The following is a 20,902-nucleotide window of genomic DNA, read 5'->3' on the forward strand; positions in this document are numbered from 1 at the left end:
AAAATTCTGAACAACCAGCATGAATGCTGTTAATCCAGAATAGCAGACAGTGCAGCACACATGAGGTGCCCACGCTTTATCTTGGTCACCAACTTTACAGCCAAAATAATGCTTGTATGCCCTTTGAAGTCTGATGGACAGATTATTTTGCTGATCTTGTGCAGTAAATTGTCTGCAGACATAACAGATATTATCAGGATGGTTAACATAACCTCTCTATTCATAATAATTAGAATATCTTAGACAAAAACATACAAAATATAAAAATTCACAGGTAGAGAAAGCAGCACAATCACTTTTTAGTATAAACTTTCAAATTACTGGTATATGTGATCGATAAGCTGTCCTAAAATGCAATATTGTGTTACAGAAACAGTAAAATACTGAAACTTCATGGTAGTATTATTGACAAAAATGATATGAACACAAACTGACACATAACTTAAAAACAGGATGTGATAGACGAAAACCGTTTTCAGATTTAGAGTCAGCATGTGGCCCTTGTTAAGGTACAGGTGACAAAACTCCAGTAGCAAAATGCTTGTTGACCAATGTTACAGGATCAGAGGCAACATGGATTCAATAAAGGTAGGTCTTGTCAGACTGATTGAGTGGGAGGCGACAGAGAGTAGTGGTCAATTGCGATCGCTCTGAGGAAAGGGATGTTACCAGTGGTATGCCTCAAGGTTCTGTTCTTGGGCCTGTTCTTTTTAGCATTTTTATAAGCGATATTGCTAAAGGACTGTAAGGTAAGATTTACCTCTTTGCGGATGATACTAAAATCTGCAATAAAGTAGACACCTCGGCTGGTGTGAATAACTTGAATAAACTCTTAGCGAAGTTTGAACAATGGTCTGAAATTTAACAGCTAAAATTTAATGCTAAGAAATGAAAGGTCATACGCTTATGCTACAATAGGTAACGTAGCCCAGAATCCTAAATGGGCTGAACTTTGGAATAGACTTAAATGTGTGGCTCAAACTGAAATTCATAGTGGGGCTATGGTTGATTATTGCAAGAAAGAAATAATTCCATGAGGTTTGAGGATGAATAAGGGACCAAGACTATTTACAGATGATAAGATATTTGTGGAACGCTGGAACAGTATTTTGAACCAGTGTTCATTGGATTTAATGTTGTTGATAATTCAAACGTCTCAAGAAAAAATAAAAGAAGAATCAGAGTTGATTAATAAAGAGATTGAAGTTCTAAAAGAAGAGGTAGATTTCCAGCAACAATTTCAAGATCTACAGACTAAGGTAGATAAATTTAAAGATGAATTAAAATTGAAAAAGTATAAAAAATATCAGAGAGATGAAAAAGACTATACAGAGGGTTTTATTTATAAATGGATAAGGATAAATGAAGATGGAAGTAAAACGATGAGTAAAGGAATTTCCACTACAGACTCGTCTGGTAGTAGTGACGATATTAATAAGACCGTAGGGCTGAAGCCTTTTTTGGAGAAAAGAGGTCAATCCAGAAAAGACCTTTGGAAGCAAATGCCTCAAGGAGGCCCGATAACGCGGTCAGCCAAACTAGTTCAGATGGAATAATTAATCTATCCTCTAAACAGCTATCAGAAGATGAGATCTCTTTGTTGAATAAAGGCCTTTCATTTATTCCCTTGAAGAAATATGATCCTTTTACATTACGTGTAGATATTGAGCGATTTTTTAGAGCTCTTCAGTTAAAATTTTTCTTTTCTGATTCAGAACCGAAAGTAGATAGGTCTGTTGTTCATGCAAAAAGTAAATGGACTCCTGGTAATTTGGATCCAATGCTAGCTGGGTTTAAAGCTTTAGTATACGCAGAATTGGAAAAAAACAGAAAATACACATTACCATCAATCTCAGAATCTTAAAGTACAAGAACGTAAGATGTTAATGGATTTACAAAATGGTCCCACTATAGTCATCAGGAGAGCTGACAAAGGGGGAGGGGTAGTTATTTGGGGGTAAAGATGAATATCTATTCCCAGCTAAATGATACAAATGTTTATTCAATACTACCAGGCACTAGGCCTGATGGGCCGCCACGGGAGCGGACCGCTGAGCAAGATGGACCTCTGGTCTGACTCAGCGGGGGCAACTTCTTATGTTCTTACCAGATGATCCTTCAGATATGATTTTTACTGAAATTTTAACTGTAGTTAATGAGGGGAAAGCTTTGGGATGTATAACTAATGCTGTATATAAATTTTTGACATTTCAACAATTTACTATCCCCATTATGTACTTTCTTCCAAAAGTCCATAAGGATTTAAAAAAAAAAAAAAAAAATCCAGAAGACCGATTGTATCTGCCAGAGGATCTTTACTGGAAAGAGTATGTAAATATGTTGAAGTCTTTTTGCAACCATTAATGCTTACTATTCCTTCATTTTTACTAGACATGACTGATTTTTTGACATGTCTGGCAGATCATAATCAAGAAGGAGATGTTGTGATAATGGTTACTCTAGATGTAAAATCGTTGTACACTTGTATCCCTCAAAATGAAGCACTTGAGGTAGTGAGAGAAGCTTTAGAGAATCGCCCTAGACCTCATCAGGTACCCACTGAAATTTTGCTATCTTTAGCTACTATAGCAATGTCAAAGAATTACTTCATTTTTGATCAGAAGTTTTTTCAACAAAAATTAGGTGTGGCCATTGGGGCATCTTTTGCCCCTTCAATAGCGAATCTCTTTATGGCTAAATTTGAAAATAATTGGATCTATGAATCAAATTTTATGGTTCACATTAAATTATGGAAGAGATTCATAGACAATATATTCTTATTGTGGACATCAACTCAAGAACAGCTAAGGAATTTTTTGAGGTATTTAAATGAATGCCATCCTACCATCAAATTTGAAATGGAGAGTAACACCTATGAATTGACATTTTTAGATGTTAAGATTAATCAAGTAAATGGGAATTTCTTAACATCTGTATTCACAAAACCAACTGATAAAAATATATTATTGCGATACACAAGTATGCATCCGAGTGTTTTAAAGAACAATCTCCCAGTATCGCAATTCTTCAGGTATAGAAGAATTTGTCATTCAACTGAGGAATTTACTAGTAAAGCGGTAGAGCTGAAACATAAATATGAAGTACATGGATATCCAAAATCAGTGATTACTAAGGTGTATAAACGAGCAAAATATAGTTCCCGGGAACAACTTTTACAGTATAAGCATCATTTAGAAAATACTGACTTTGTGACATGTGTTATGCGATTTTCTGATGTTTCTCAACGACTAGGAAGAAAGATTAAAAGCTTATGGCCAATGGTGCAAACTAAACAAAATTGCCAAGAATTGGATTGTAAAGTGGCATTCTCACGGAATAAAAATTTAAAAAATCTGTTATGCCAGGCAGACATTTGGTCTAGTAAAGGGATGGAAAGGGTGGGCTTATTTCATTGTAATAACTGTACTGTTTGTCCTCTGATTAGTGAAGGAGATGTAGTCCTAATTCCACAAAGAAAATCTTGGAAAATGACAAGTCTGGTTACTTGCGAAACTATGGGTATAGTGTATACAATAGTGTGCCCATGTGATCTTTGTTATATAGGGCATACTATGAGATGTTTAAAAACTAGGTTGTTTTACCACCGGTCAAACATTACCCATAGAAGACATATGATGTACTGACTCATCATTGTGCTGAAAAAGATCACTCGTTTGAGGACTTCAAATGCTTTGTACTTGATCATATCCCAGCAACAGCACGTAGAAGAGATGTAAAAACTAAATTATACCAGAGTGAGCAAAGATCAATTTACTTTTGAATACCATTTGGCCCAAGGGTTTAAATCAAAAAATAGAATGGTATGCGTTTTATTAAGTTATGAGCCTTTGCATTTTTGTTCTTTCAATAAAGTTCTGCATTTTGTTCTTTCAATAAAATTCTACTTTTTGAGTTTCGTGAGGAAGTGATGTCACGATATCAGGAGCTATAAGTCAGACACCATTGTGGAGCCAAATTGTGGAAGGAATAGGAGGGAATTCCCTGAAGCAGCAATTTGTTGGTGAAACAAGTGCCTTGTTGGATTTGGACATCGGTTCCTTTTCTTCACGTCAATGCCAGAAATGTGACTGTAGGAAGATCGTTGCGTTTTTGGATCGCGGTCCTGGCTTACATCAACAGCTGTGAAGATAAGTGTAACATTCCTGAAGGTTTTTTTTCCTGTTCCCTGTGCACAGTGGTGAAATATTTTCCTATTTTGAAAGATTACATTTAGAGAAGTAGTGGAGTTTTTTTGCCTATGATTAAGAACGGCTAAAAAACTCATTGGGTTGCCGTCTGCATATAAAACTAGTTGAGGCTTTTTTCTCCACTTTACTTAAATGGTTTTTCAAAGGATATTTCCACCACTTGGCTTATAACATTTTTGCAACATTTTTTGCTGCAGTTATTTATCTATTTAGATTGTTATTGCTAGTATTGTTTCTAAAGACATTTAAATACATATGTAATGTAAATGTGCATGAGTTCAGTCTCTTTCATTTGAAAGGAAACTCTGCAATGAGAGGGCATAGGATGAAGTTAAGAAGTGATAGGCTCCGGAGTAATCTGAGGAAATACTTTTTTACAAAAAGGGTGGTAGATGCGTGGAACAGTTTCCCAGAAGAGGTGGTGGAAACAGAAACTGTGTCTGAATTCAAGAGGGCCTGGGATAGGCACATGAGATCTTTCAGAGAGAGAAAGAGAGAATGGTTACTATGGATGAGAAGACTAGATAGGCCATTTGTTCTTTATCTGCCATCATGTTTCTATGATCTTAAGGTGGCCAAACAGGTTGAAAAGGTAATGGCAAAAGCAAGAAGGATGCTAGGGTGCATAGGAAGAGATATGGCCAGTAGGAAAACGGAGTTATTGATGCCCCGATACAGTATAAGAGTCTGGTGAGATCTCATTTAGAATATTGTATACAATTCTGAAGACCACACCTTGAAAAAGATATAAAAAGGATGGGGTTGGTCCAGAGGAAGGCTACTAAAATGGTGCATAGTGTTCGTCATAAGGTGTAAAGATCTCAATATGTATACTTTGGAGGAAAGGCGAGAGAGGAAAGATATATATGATAGAGAAGTTTAAATACCTACATGGCATAAATGCTCATATGCTGAGTCTCTTTCATTTGAAAGGAAGCTCTGGAATGAGAGGGCAAAGGATGAATTTAAGAGGTGATATGCTCAGGAACAATCTAAGGAAATACATTTTTACAGAAAGGGTGGTAGATGCATGAAACAGTCTCCCGGAAGAGGTGGTGGAGACAGAGTCTGTGTCTGAATTCAAGAAAGAATGGGATAGGTACATGGGATTTCAGAGAGAGGAGAAGATAATGGATACTGCGGATAAGCAGATTGAATGGGCCATTTGGCCTATATCTGCCATCATGTTTCTATGTTTAAGCCTAGATTTGAATACTGCCAGAGTCAGAGCTTGATGAACTGACTCAGTAGAGAAGGGTACAGATATGAGAGACTTACCAGATGAACAGAGTACCCAGGGAGGAGTATAAGGAGAGATATGAGAGGAGAGATACTTTACAAGTTTCTCATACCTGGAAACTAACTTATCCATCCAAAACTAAAAAATACTAAGCTACCTACAACAGTCTGTAACAACTACTGACCCAGTTGTACTCAAGATCACAGAAAAACACATCTTCCACCTTTTAGACGATTTTTGGAGGAAAAAAATTGTATTCCATCCAAATCAAACAGGTTTCCATTAGCACCATTATACCGAAACATTCTATATCATATCAATCACCATAAGTCTGTTTTTCTCATCTCTCTCAATCTTACAGCTCTGTTTGACACCATTGGACACACTCTACTCTTAACCTATCTCCACCAAATTGGCATTATGGGAACAACCCTAACTTGGTTTGCATCTTACCTTTCAAATCATCATTATTTTGTTTGCCTTCATGACCAATCTTCCAATCCCTTCACCCTGCCCTGTGGAATCCCCCCAAGGATCCATTCTTGCATTATCCTTATTCAGCATCTTCATGACCTCCTACTCTCCCTTGCTCAATCTTTCATCTTTCATCTTCATTTCATTTACCTACGCTGACAATATCCAACTTCTTCACTCTCAGACACTCAGGAAATAAAAGACAAATGCAAAGTTAAACAAGATTACGATCTGGATTCATGAGAATCATCTGTTACTCAACCCTCAGAAATACAAAGCTCTCCTTTACACTAATGACGGTACTCAAGACCTTCTCTCCCCAATATTCCTTTCTAATATTCCCAAGCGCCTATCACCTACAATCAACGTTAATTTCAACCCCACATTGACTTTACAATCACAGGTCACATCCATTATCCAATGCTGCTTCTGCAAATTACGCTCAAGTCATTCAATGTCCAGCCTCTTGCAATTCCCCCTCCCCCCAACACACTTAACTTCCTAATCCATTCCCTGCTAATCAGTCACATTGATTATTACAATTCCCTCTATTGCGGTATTAAATTCAAAGACCTCAAACATGTACAGTTGGTACAGAACACCTCCATTAAACTAATTACAGGAAAGAAAAAAAAATATGACCACATAACCCCCCTCTTAAAAGCCAATCACTTGCTCCCTATATGTCATCATCTCACCTATAAAATCCTGCTCCTAGTTTACAAAACACATCAATCTCATTCCCCTCCTTTCTGGACAATCTCCTACTTCCCTATGTACCCTCTCCCAGTATCGTTTCAGTTCTAGGCCCCCATCCTATGGAATGCCCTCCCCAGTACCCTAAGATTAGAGCTCTCCCTTGGCTATTTCAAATCACTATTAAAAACATTTCTCTATAAAGATGCCTTTGATTAAACCTCCTCCTCTCATCACACTCTGCCATGTCAGAGGGGCTATCCTGCATGACTGCTCAGCATATCTTTTCCTCCCTTCTTTACCTGTCCTATCTGCTTATTATAGTTCTGTTTTCATCTTAATTTTCCTCTCCTCTTTTCTCTCTATTCTACTCCATTGCCTATAGAAAACACATGTATACCACATAGTTGCTCTGCAAAATACAGTATATCAAGCTAAAATAAAACTTGAAACTTGATAAATACATACTAAAATCTGATGATTTAGCTGTTTCCTTCTGGCTTTCAATCTGATCTGATGCTGTTAAAATCTGTGAAGCTGTGGGCTATGGGAAGGGGGTGAGTTTGAGGAAGGCAGGGGAGATTCCGGAGAGGAAAGAAAGCAATGTTGGACCTCAAGATGGAAGGGAGAGAGAGAGAGAGAGGGACCAATGTGGCACCAAGCCTTGACTTTTACATAGGTCACAGCATTCTTGGCCATATTTAGTCCTAAAACTGCTATTGACTTATACACTCGATCAATTTATAGACAAGTATATGGAATCTCACAGTAAAAATATCTCACTTTTTTTTTTTAGATTATGTTCCATGATTCAACAGCTTTTTGTTACAGAACATTGTAAATATTGATTTCAAAGCTTTTCAGACCTGTTGGTGTAATTCGTCTTCTGTTGGTGGTTTTGATTCTGTCACTGGTATATGGGTTGGGCTGTGGCTTCGAATATCATTTTGTAATCCATAGACTGACTAGGTGCAAGCACAGAAAGAAGTGTATTACATTTTTTTTATCTGTACATGCATTTTAATAACAAAACAAAAGTTATAATGTTCCTACAATGAATAACCTAAATAATCACATCAATAAAAAAAATTCTTTTTTTTTTTTTATATTCTTTATTCATTTTCAAATCTTGCAACAAGTGTACAATATTCAATCAATTAATTCGTACAAAATCACTTGACATTCTTAACATTATTATTATTAAATGCATATAAAAGAGACCCCACCCACACCCAACCCATTCATCAGGAACAAACCCATTAAAATACAAAACATACCACCCCAATCCCATACTAAAAATATTCTTATGTAATAAAAAGGTGTCCAAGGTGTCTAATCATTAGAATATTGGAAGGAGTTTGATGAAGGAAGGGGGAGGTGCCAGATTGCAGCCTTGGGTGGAAGGGAAAGGAGAGTTATCCAAGGACAAGCCAGCCTACCTGCTTACAAGATGCCACTCTATCAAAAGTGCCACCTGAGGCCCCTGCCTCAGTTGGCCTCATGAAAGTGCCACCCCTGCCACAGAGAATGCAGGGTGAGACATTTCAGTCAGCCATAATAAAAAATTCTTTAAAAATTCCTTAATTGTTGAGATATTATAAAGTACTCCTGGTAGAATTCTGTAAGTGTAGAATTCTACATCCCCTCAGGATGCATAGAATTTTGTGCTTGCAGTGTAGACACACAGGGCCAGCATTTAGGGGGGGGAGACAAACAGACAGCTGCCCTGGGTCAGACACTCCAGAGGGCCCTGCAGACCCAGCTGCCATCAACCCTGCCTTCGGCCCCAGTCCAGTTAAACCAGATGGCAATACCTATAATGAAGACAGAAGCTGCGGGGCCTAAATGCCCATCTCCTTAAGAGTGGCATAGAGTGACACGGGTAAGGGTAAATTACTTGCACATCTCCCTTGAGAAGCATACGGTGATATGGGGACTAAAACTAGGCCAGGGTACACCTGGTGGATCCGAGTGCGGATCACCGGACTTGATGGACCCAGGGTCTGATCTGGAGATGGCAATTCTTATGTTCTTCTTTTTTGCCTGCATCGCTTTAGGTTCTGCCAGTCTCGATCCTGCCAGCCTCTGAAGTGACTTCCTGTTTTTGAGGGGCAGGATCAAGACTAGCAGAGCTTATAGTGATGCAGGCAAGAGGGAAGCTCCTATGGTGTGTGTCTTTGCAATTGCTGCCCGGTTTAGTAGGACCAGGGCTGAAGGCAAGGTTGATGGCTACTGAATGCTGGAGGAGTAGATCAGGGCCAGATAGCCAAGGGGATATAGATCAGGGTCAGTGATACAGCTAAGGGAGGAAATACAGATGCTGGATTGTGTGGAGAGGGAAAAATGTAATATGCTTGTTAGGGGAATGGAGATGGTAGACACAGGGAGGATTGGTGTGACAGAAGGGAGATGATGGATCAGCTTGGGGAAGGACAGTTATTGGAACTGGGTGGGAGTGGGAAGAATAGGGATACAAAGACAGATGCTAGACCTTTTCAGGGAACAGAGTGACATGGAAAATGCTGACCATAGGAGGGTGGAGTATAAAGATAGATACTGGACATGGGTAGAGGGAGTAGGGAGACGAGAGGAAAATGCTGGATAGAGGATGGAATAAGGGATGGAAAGAAAGGGAATAGGCCTGCTTGGGGGTAGAAGGAAGATAGTGATCATGGAGAGAGTAGGGTGATAGAAGGGAGATGCTGGATAGATGGGGAAGAGAGAGTATGTATTGGAATGGGATGGGGGTAGATGGTGGGCTGTCTGGCTTAGGAAAGAAGAGAAAGGAGCTGCTGGATCAGATAATGAAGAAAAACGGAATATGGGAAAATGCTGGACATAGGGGCTATAGGGTGAAAAAAATTGGACATGGAGTGAATAGGAAGACAGATGGGAGACATTGGAGAAATAGGCAGATAGGGGATATGTTGACAGAAGGGGAGGGGGGAGAGGAACCCAGAGAGATGTTGCATATGAGAGAAAAGTAAGGTGATGGGAAGAGATCTTGGATGGAGGTGGAGAGAGAGAAATGAGGTGTTGGAAGAAAGAGTAGAAAGGATATACTGGGATGGGGGAGGGAAGAGAGGAGAAACTAGTCAGAAATGAAAAGAGGGGGGCGAGAATGAGAAGATGTTGGAAGGGGCTGGAAAGTGGGAGAGGGGAGAGTTAGCAGAAAACTGGAGAATAATGGGATGAGAGAGATGGAAAGTTATAAGTAGAAGAAGATAGAGATGTAGAAAAAAATAGAGAAAAACTGAAAGTGTAACAGGGTGAAAAAACATTTAAAGCAGAGAAATTGGTGAGGAAATGCTGAGGGAATGGGCCCATACACAAAGTCTGTGAGCTGCAGGAAGATCATAGAGATGAGAGACAGAGTCTGCAACAGGAAGCTTGGGGAAAGCTGCACATAATAGTCTATTGACAATGACTCGTATTTCACTAGCTGTATCAAGTTTGTCCCCAGTCATCCCGCTGCATACTTCTCCCCAGTCACAGAAAGAAAAGCTTCCACATTAACCAATAAACAAAATCTCGTCCATAATAAGCAAAATAAAAATATAAAAAGTTTTAGGAGTAAGACCTTCAAATATTAATCAGTCCATCAGCATGAATAGTAACATACCTTCTTCATAGAGCTCTTGTTATACTACCTATTTATCTCATGTGCTCTCACCCAAGGGACCACCTCTATAGCTGCCACCATCCACCCGAGGACCTGCAGAAAATGCCACACTGTGGAAGTTAGACTCTGTAGCAGGTCCAAAATCTGCTTCTGAAGCTTCAGTCTGCATGGCTCTGGAAGAAAAACCTGGTCCAAGGCCGTGTCAGATAAAACTCCCAGGTACTCCAGGCGGTAGGTCAGCTCCAGCTGACTCTTCTTGAAGTTCTGGAGAAGTTGGATCACTCTTGAAACTATCCATTTCCCTTCCTCCTTGGATGGGGCTCTGATTAGCCAATCATTGAAATATGAGTGCATTTAGGCCCTGATTTGTGGAGGTGCATTGCTACCACCACCATGACCTTGGTAAAAGTGTGAGGTGCTATTGCTAAACCAAAGGGGAGCACATAAAATGCTGCTCCAGCACATGAAACTGTAGGCTGGAAAAATGGGAATGTGGAGATAGGCTTCTGTAAAATTGAGGGAGGCAAGAAATTCCACCAGAGCCACTGCCGCTATGACCGACTGAATAGTCTCCATGCAGAAGTGCGGCATTTTCAGTGCAGCATTCACCAACTTGAGGTTTTGAAAAAGCCTCCAGTTGTTTGAGCCTTTCTTTGACACAATGAAATATATGAAGTATCTGCCCGAGGCCAATTCTTTATCCAGGACTGACTCTATGGCACAAAAAGCCAGTAGCTTTCGCAGTGTTGCCCGAAATCTGAGGGATCTCTCCAGCTGGCTGGCCATAGAATTTACAAAAAGGTCCAGAAAGAAGCCATAGAACTCAATTTTAAACCTTCTCGAACAACTTTAGACCCAACAGTCTGCGTCAATTTGAGCCTAGACCAACCAATAGGTCGACAGCCTGTTCTCTATAGCGGGGATGGGGTGTGTGTGGAATTGTCCTGGAGTCATTATGCTTTCTTAGAGGCTGGATAGAGTTGAGAGTCAGAGGCTTGCAGTCTCCTGCTCCCACTGAACCTCTATCATGACCCCTGAAAGGACATCTTTATCACTTAGCCTCCTGCATAAAGGAATTTATGAGATTCAAATTCCCACGTCCTGGACCCTTCTGGGATCTGCTGTCCAGCAAAGCCTTAAGATGACAGTTCATAACACTGGCCATCAGGTCATCCAGACCCTTGCCAAATAGCCTCTGCCCCTGAAAGGAAAGCCTGCTCAGTGTGGCTTTAGAGGTTGAATCTCCTGTCCACTGTCTTATTCAGAGCATCCGATGGGCAGAGATAGCATAGGCTGACACCTTGCTTATGATGTTATACAGAGTGTCCACCATATAATTCACCCCAGTAGGAGCATTTGGGGATCCTCATCTTCCTCCAAGGCCGGGACTCGAGACAGTTGGGTGTGGCAAACACATGGGACAAAACAAGCTGTGACTGCTGCCTTAATCCCTAGGACCAAAGCTTCAAATTGCTTCTTGAGGACCATGTCCACTTTACGGTCCTGAATATCCTTTAACATCACACCTCCTTCACTAGGCAAAGAGGTTCGTTAAGTGACCTGTGACACCAGCGAAACCATCTTTGGCTGAACAAACAGCTGTTGGAAATCTGGAGCTATAGGGTAAAGCTTGGGCAGTGTTAGCCACTTGCAGGGACCCCTCTGGCAACTCCCAGCTTTGTGATATCCGGATGCAAGGGAAAGAATGCAATTGGAGTAACTGAGTCGCTCATATTTTCCATCAACCGGGGGGCATATAATAATCACCCCACTTGTACAAAATCAGAAAGAAAAAATTACATCACCATCTAACTATAGACCAATTGCTTCTATACCTTCTTTGTTAAATTACTGGAAGGCTTAGTTAATTTACAATTAGAAGAATATCAAGATAAATTTTCATTTTTTTCATACTTCTTAATCAGGTTTCCATTCTCAACATAGTATGGAGACCATATTGGCATCTATACTAGATTACTTATTCTCTTTGTTTACAGTTGGTTCAAGAGCAATCATAACACTTGATTTGAGTAGTGCCTTTATCTAGTGGATCATAGAATGCTGCTGGATTGTCTGAATGGCACAAGCATTTCATGGAATGTGCTGCATTGGTTTAAGGGTTTTCTCAGTTCTCAAACCTATCAAGTAAGTTTTCACAATGAGCTATCAGAAACATGAGATAACCCTTGTGGAGTTCCCCTCTCTCCCTGTCACTATTTAACATCTACTTGGCATCGTTGCGAAAAAATTATGCAATTACGGAATAAAATTCTACAGATTCGCTGATGACATAACTATCATATTTCTGTTACATTTTCACATATCAAATATTTTACAAATATTATCATCAATAATAACGATGGTGGAGGAGTGGATGAAGGATTATAAACTCAAACTAAATTCAGAGAAAACCAGATTCTTCCTAGCTTCTCCATTTAAATGTGATGAGGAAAACGACTTTAAATGGAATAATTTTCCCACTTATCTCAACCAATAGAATACTTGGTGTACAGTATACTTGGATAGAAATTTATCAATGACTGCACAAATAGACGCCATGTCAGAAAGTATTATTTTTATGTTATGGAAGCTTTTGCACCATCAGATCTTACTTTGACGATCGGTCATTTAGACTATTGGTCCAATCACTTGTTTTGGGAATATTGGATTACTGTAACATTATATATTTGGGTCTTCCAAAAAATCTACTATCACCTGCATTTGATACAAAATACTGCGGTATGCTTAGAGGAGCATAATAAAAAAAAAACATCTAAGTCCCCTTTTGGCCTAGGCCCTAAACGCTGAAAGTAGAAGCAGGGAAAATGTCCATTCTCAAAAAAAATGTCAGAAATGAGGTTTTTTTTTAAGAATGGCCTACCTCTACGTTCAGCTGTTTAAAAGTCCAGACCACCACTACGTCTACACTTACAACACATTACCAACCAAAAAACAGCCTTAGTCCCAACGTCCAAAACAAGACCTTTTAAGGGAAGGAGGGGCCAGTCCTTCACCTAAAAGCTTGATTCTGTAACCGGTGTCTGTCAAAAAGAACACCAGTAATAGAATCCACCTCCCCTCCCCCGCAATGATCGTGGAAGGAGAGATGGCTCATCTCCCCAGCAGTGATGGCGATCGCCCGAACTGCCACCAACCACAGCACTTCAAGGTGAGGATTGCGGCAAGAGAGATGAGGCATCTCCCCTGCCGCAATCCTCCCCCACAAAGTGCCATGGTTGGCAGCAGTTTGGAGGATCGCTATCGCGGCAGGAGAGATAGCCAATCTCTCCTGCCGAGACGCGACCCCCCCACACTAAAATACGGGCAGGAGGGAGCCCAACCCCTCCTGCCCAATACAGCCCCCCCTGATCATTTCCGGGCAGGAGTGAGCCCAACCCTTCCAACCCCATTGACCCCCCATCCCCCCGAACCAATCCGGGCAGGAGGGAGCCCAACCTCTCCTTCCCATGAAGAACCCCTCCACGACTGTCCCCCGAACACCTGATTGGCCCCCCTGAGCCCCGTGACACCCCCCCCGGCGACCCGATGACACTCCACCCCCGACCTAAAAAACGTTGGCCAGACAAATGGGTCCCAAGCCCGTCTGCCCGGCAGGACCGCCATCTGCCGAATGATGGGCCTTAGGGCCTAACTGGCCCAGGCGCCTAAGGCCCCACCCACAGGAGGGGCCTTAGGCACCTGGGCTAAATAGAATTGGCCCAGTTGCCTTAAGCCCCTCCTGTGGCAAGGGTGTTGTTTAAATTTGGATGTCTATGCTATAAGGTGGTGCATGGTATGGGTCCAGGATATTTAGTGGATCATTTTAACTTTTCTAATTTTTAACACTCTTCACATATTTCAACAATGTTTGATTTTCTATCAGCCAGGGGATGCCGTTACAAAAGATTTTATAACAGACTGCTCTCAAATCAAGCAGCTACTTGGGATTCTCTTCTCCATCAACTATTTCTTACTTCTACCTTCTATATGAACTTTAGAACTTTAGAAAGAAGTTAAAATTTTATTTCTACGGGGAGCGCTAGAGAGCCCGATCAATATGGAGGCTTGAGACACGAGCTCCCGCCGATAGCTCCGCTATTTCTACATTTTCACTCGCTTACTGCAGTATAAATTGCGCTATTCATTGCTGAAACGATGCCTATTCCCAAGCAAGGCAAAACTGAGGCTGCTTTTGCCGGCACTTCAGGGGCTAAACGGCCAGAACAAGATCCACCGTCCCCTATCAAAGGTGATGCGAACAGGCCACGTGCAAAACCTGAGCTTACAGTGTCGGATCAATTACAACTTATCTCCAACATGCTGTCTGAGAGCAAAGACGACATTATGGTTATTAAACACGAGATTATTAATCTCACAGAGAAAATGCTGGCAATGGACACTAAATTGATTACCTTGGAACGGAAGAGTCAGCTCATTGACAAAATCGCCACCAATCAAAAAATGGATCGGAAGGCCCTGCGCGCTGGAGGTTCAGCTGGAAGACATCACCAATCGCAGTCGTAGGCATAATCTGCGCATCAGCGGTTTACATGAGGGGATTGAAGGCCCTGATGCCTGCAAATTTTTTGAAGATTGGCTACCCAAGGTGCTCTCCTTGATGTTTGACAGGGCCCTGGAGGTGGAGAGGGCCCACAGGGTTCCGACCAAATCTCCTTCTGGATCACAGCGGGCACGACCGGTGGTGATGAAATTGCTGTGCTTCCCTCATGTGCCGACAATCATGGACAAGATGAAGACTCTCCATAAACTTGAATGGCAGGGTCAAACCATCTATATCTCTGCTGATTACACCAAGGCTACAGTGGAAAAATGATGCAAGTTTTTGGCTTTACGCCCTCGTCTGCGTGCGATAGAGGCAGGTTTTGGTCTCCTGTCGCCGGCGCACTTTAAAATTACTTATCAAAATAGAACCAAAACTTATACCGACCCTGAGGAGGTGGATCGTTTCCTTAGGGAACAGGAAGAGTTGCAGCGTATGGACAGCTGATTGCCTCTGTGGCTCATTACTTAGTCTGATTTCTTTAACTTCGTTGCATTAGCGCTGTGAAGTTATGGCAGCTTTGCCTGACATGCTCATATAAGGTTGCGAGTGAAATGTTATAACCGTTATGTTTTCTGTATTTCCATATCATTGGCTTCTGCAAAGAAGATCATGCAAAACGAACTTACTACACTTCCTTGAAGGGATAAACAGCCAGATGGACAAAGGGGACCCCATAGACATCATATCTCGACTTCCAAAAAGCCTTTGACAAGGTACCTCATGAGCGGCTACTTGGGAAACTGTGGAACCATGGGGTGGAAGGTGACGTACATTGATGGGTTAAACACTGGTTGGCAGACAGAAAGCAGAGGGTTGCAATGAAGGGCAACTACTCGGGCTGGAGAAGGGTAACGAGCGGTGTCCCACAGGAGTCTGTACTCGGACCGCTGCTGTTCAAAGTATTTATAAATGACCTGGAAGCAGGGACAAAGTGCGAAGTTATAAAGTTTGCAAATGACACTAAACTCTGTAGCAGGGTTAAAACTATAGAGGAATGTGAAGAACTGCAAAGAAACCTGACAACATTGGAGGAGTGGGCAAATAAATGGCAGATGAACTTCAATATAGAGAAATGCAAGGTCAGGCATATAAGGAAAAAGAATCCGATGTTCAGCTACAAAATGGGGGGTTGGTACTGGGGGAAAGTAACCTTGAAAAGGACTTGGGAGTGTTGATGGATACAACAATGAAACCAATGGCGCAATGCGTGGTGCCTCAAAGAAAGCAAACAGAATGTTGGGTATTATCAAAAAGGGTATTACAACAAGAACGAAGGAAGTCATCCTGCCGCTGTATCGGGCAATGGTGCGCCCGCACCTGGAGTACTGTGTCCAATATTGGTCACCATACCTTAAGAAGGATATGGCAATACTTGAGAGGGTCCAGAGGAGAGCTACATGAATGATCAAGGGTATGGAAAACCTTTCATACGCTGAAAGGTTGGAGAAACTGGGGCTCTTCTCCCTGGAAAAGCGGAGACTCAGAGGAGACATAATAGAGACTTACAAGATTATGAAAGGCATAGAGAGGGTGGAGAGGGACAGGTTCTTCAGCGTACTGGGAACTACAAAAACAAGAGGGCACTTGGAGAAATTGAAAGGGGACAGGTTTAGAACCAATGTTAGAAAGTTATTTTTCACTCAGAAGGTGGTGGATACCTGGAATGCGCTTCCGGAAGATGTAATAGGATAGACTACATTAAGGGGTTTCAAAGAGGGACTAGATAAATTCCTGAAGGATAAGAGGATTGAAGGCTACAGATAAGGGAGTTCACAGGAGCAAAAAAGGGTATAGATAAAAGGGAAAAGGTTTTTTTTAGGATATAAAAGAGTAGGACTCAACGGGTTAGACAAAAGACAACTCTACAGGTCATGGACCTGATGGGCCGCCGCGGGAGCGGACCGCTTGGTTCGATGGACCCTTGGTCTGACCCTGCGGAGGCAAATTCTTATGTTCTTATTTGCGGGGCTGTGGGAGGAGTTGGCCTTGAGCCTCCGTATTGTGGTTTCTCTTCCCCTCCGCAGGCCTATGGGTCGCCTTTTTGGCGGGATGGTTACAAGGCCTCTATCTTATGGGCGGGTGGGGGTTCGGATGATTGTTGGGAGGGTGAGGGGATGTATGTATGTGTGTGTGTTTGGGGATTTTTGTGTTTGTTACGGGCTAGGCAGCTTTTCTCAATTTCTGGGTTCTATAGGCAGCGGGACGTATGTGAATATGCTGTACAGTTTCTCTTGTCTTCGCACCAAGGGATCATGTTATTATTCAGTCTGAATATCTAAGATGCCAGTTTTTAATGTATTATCTCCGAATATTAGGGGTTTAAATCATCCTATCAAGAGGAAGAAAATGTGGTTATTTTGCAAGCATCACTCTGCTCAGGTGATCTTTTTGCAAGAAACCAAATTGAACGCCATTGAATCTGCTAAATTGAAACGGGATTAGGTCTCTCACTGTTTTTTCTCTTCCTCTAAGGGTGGCTGGCTAAACATCTCCAATATTCTATCATACACTCCTCCCATGACTCTCAGGGTAGATGGGTCACGGTAACTCTCGACATTGATTCCCTACGCTATACCTTTTTTACGATATATGGGCCCAATACTGCTGATCTGTGGTTCTTTCATGCCTGGGCTAAGGAGCTGGCTTCTATCACCACTGACTATTTTGTGGTGGGTGGTGATTGGAATTTGGTTCTTGATGAGCATATGGATCGTCGATCTCAGGCTTCCTATCGGCCTCCGAAAATGCACCCTATCCTAATAAATGTTATCCAGTCCTATGGCTTGGCTGATGTCTGGCGCCTTTTCCACCCTAAGAACCTTGAATATCCATTTTGCTCAGCACCCCATTCATCTGTCATGAGATTGGACTATTTCCTTATCTCCCATTCTCTCCTGCACTTTGTACAGAATCCCTCTATACTTCCTTGTCCTCTGTCAGATCATTCAGCGATCTCAGTTTCTCTTTGTTTATCTGCTCCTTCCTCTCCTGCCTCTAAATGGCACCTGAATGCTGATGAGTTTCTTGCCAAGTTTGACACCTGGACCAGGGAATACCTTCTACACAATGACACTCCAGGTATGGTCTATCAGACCCTTTGGGATGCCTATAAGGCATACTTGAGAGGGGAAATAATAGCGTATTCCGCTCACCTAAATAAAGAACATAAAAGGCTTTTGACTGAATTGGACACCCAAATCAAGTCTTTGAAAGTCCGCTATCATACCTCTCCCACTGTCTCTGATTTGATGCAACTTCGTAAGCTCAAATTTCAATATAATACTATTCTTTCCGAAAGGGCTGGTATATTGCTGATGAATGAATATCACAACAAGGCAGGCACAACGATGGCCAATTATGTCAAGCAGAAAGAGCGGGCTAGCCATATCAAGGCCATTAAGACATCTGGTCCCTTAATCACTGACCCTAATGCCATAGCTGATCATTTTCGCTCCTTTTATGAACAATTGTATACTTAGGGAGTTAATCCATCCATGGACAACTTTGATGCTTTTTTTCAAGGACATGGCCCCACCTACACTGTCACATCAGATCCTTGCGGATCTTAATCAGCCCCTCACCGCAGAGGAAATTGGAGAGGCTATTGCTGGCTTAAAATCTGGAAAAGCTCCTGGGGGAGATGGGTATTCCTTGGCTTTCTATAAAACTTTTCAATCGCTTTTAATTCCCCAGTTACTCAGGTTGTATGATGACTTTTTAGATAGAAGGACTAGCGGGGGAACTTTTGCTGAAACTGACATTGTGGTTTTTCCTAAACCTGGTCAGGATCCCCTTCTACCCATCTCCTTACTCAATTATGATTGTAAAAGTTTTGCGAAACTTCTTACAGAAAGACTGGCTAAAGCTTTATCGTTGCTCATTCACCCTACCCAATGTGGATTTCTAAAGGGGCAGCTGAACGCTGATAATTCAAGGGTATTCTGTCATATACTACAAGCCGCCCAAAATACCTCCATTCCCACATGCGTGATGTCTCTTGACGCAGAGAAAGCTTTTGACGATGTGGAGTGGAGGTATTTATTTTATATTATGCGGTGGTTCTAGTTGGGTGATGCTTTTATTGATATGGTATGTCTTTTGTATGCTAATCCCAGGGCCAGATTGAATGTTGATGGCTATTTATCTCCTTATTTCTCCCTGACTCGGGGAACGAGACAGGGCTGTCCCTTTTCGCCTCTCTTGTTCAATCTGGCCCTGGAACCTCTGCTGCGGCAATTAGACTCCTATCCAGACATCCAGATTGTCCAGGTGGGTCCCAGTGAAGTCTGCGCCTCTGCTTTTGCAGATGATGTGCTCCTCTACATTTCCAGGCTGGAGACTAGTCTTCCAGCTATCCTCTCTCTTATCTCTGTTTTTGGCCGGCTTTCAGGCCAAAACCTTGAATATCAATTGGGAATGTTAATTGGGATAAGACTGAGGTTCTTCCTCTGAATCCTTACTGCGCCCAAGCTATGATAGCTCAATATGGTCTTACCTGGTGCTCCTCTGATATTAAATATCTAGGTATATGGTTCTGTAACACCTGGCAAGCTACGGTAGCCTTGAATGTCCAATTGTTGCTTACTAAACTTCAAACATTCTGTTCTCGATGGTCCCCTCTGCGCTTAACATGGTGGGGTAGATTGGAGACCATCCGTATGACGTTGACCCCTCAAATCTTGTTTGTTTTATAAATGCTCCCATTGCCCCTCTCTCCTGCCTTATTCAAAAATGTGGATAGGATATTGACCAAATACCTTTGGAATGGGAAACCTTCTCGCATAGCCTTATCTACTCTCAAAAAACCCTGGAGTCAAGGGGGGGTCAACTTCCTTCATTACTCCTCTTATGCCACTGCAGCCTTGATTCGGGACGCTAGTAAGTGTTTTTTTGCCACAGTCGAGCTATGCTTTGCCCTATTGGGGGATGCTAGAGGAGGGCTTGGTAGCTCCTTTTACATTAGCTACAACCTGCTTTTCTAACAATGTTCCCTGCTTCCAGAAGTGGGTGGTGCTTTCTATTACTCAAAAGGCATTATTCAATCTTGGGCATACCTTACCACACCCTATGTATACCAGTGTACATTCCCCTATCTGGGGTAACCCGCGCATCACTATTGAGTCCTGTACGGTGTTTTGGCCTACTTGGATTAATTATGGAATATGGCATTTACAGGATTTACTTGTAGACCATAGTTTGATCTTTGCTCAGCTACAATCAGCTTTTGGGGTGCCTCATCATCAGGCATATAGATATTTCCAACTTTGTCATAGTATTCATGCTGCTTTTGGGCCTGCTTTGGAAAGCATGCACTTGGGCCCTGCCTATTATGCTCCGCTGTTAGCTCATTGGAGTTCAAGACCCCATATAATGTCTATAATTTATGGCACTCTTACAACTTCAGGAGCGCAGCGTCCTCTTTCTATCCAGCGGCTGTCGATGTGGGATCTTGACTGTACCATTACTGAGCGTCAATGGTCCCAGGTGTGACACTCCTGTAATTGACCCCTGCGTTCAGCCTCCCTTCGACAATCTCTGTTCTTTGTTCTTCATAAATCATTATGTTTGTTTCCTTATTTATTTATTCAATTTTATCAATACAAACAAGCAATACACTACTTATATTTCAGATTAACAAAAATTATTAAAAAGAAAATGTATAAACCCAATCCACTGAAGTCAGTGTTTAGGTTATTCACTTATGTTTCCAATATATTTAGTCCACAAACTTTGGAGAAAGATTTTTAGAAAATAAATTTAACAATTGAAACAATCTTATCCAACCTAGAAAGCGGCAATTATCTGCAGTGCTACAGCCATTCATGGCAGGTTATACATTCTCAGCCATAGACACTACTTGCTCTTTGGATTCTATAAATCCTACCAGTTGTTTAGGTTCAAAAAATAAGTAATTCTTGTTCTGATAAGACACAAAACATTTTACAGGAAATTTCAACAAAAAATTTGCCCCCCCAAGGCAAGGACTCTTGGCCTTAATGCCAAGAATTCTTTCCTACGCCTCTGGGATCTTAAAGACATGTCAGGAAATATTCGAACATTAGAACCTAAAAACTGGTCATTAATATGACGAAAATACA

General features: G+C 41.6%; 1 protein-coding gene across 2 annotated transcripts in view; it reads right to left on the reverse strand.

Annotated features, from left to right (window-relative positions):
• Positions 1–20,902, reverse strand: part of RGS7 (regulator of G protein signaling 7) — a 495,704-nt gene that overhangs the window by 108,138 nt on the left and 366,664 nt on the right. For both annotated transcript variants that reach the window (XM_033939445.1, XM_033939446.1), the window contains exon 10: positions 7,485–7,583. In XM_033939445.1, the coding sequence (XP_033795336.1) occupies positions 7,485–7,583 (99 nt within the window). The remainder of the gene's footprint in view (positions 1–7,484; positions 7,584–20,902) is intronic.

Source organism: Geotrypetes seraphini, chromosome 3 (genome assembly GCF_902459505.1).
Source record: "Geotrypetes seraphini chromosome 3, aGeoSer1.1, whole genome shotgun sequence".
Classification (NCBI taxonomy): domain Eukaryota; kingdom Metazoa; phylum Chordata; class Amphibia; order Gymnophiona; family Dermophiidae; genus Geotrypetes; species Geotrypetes seraphini.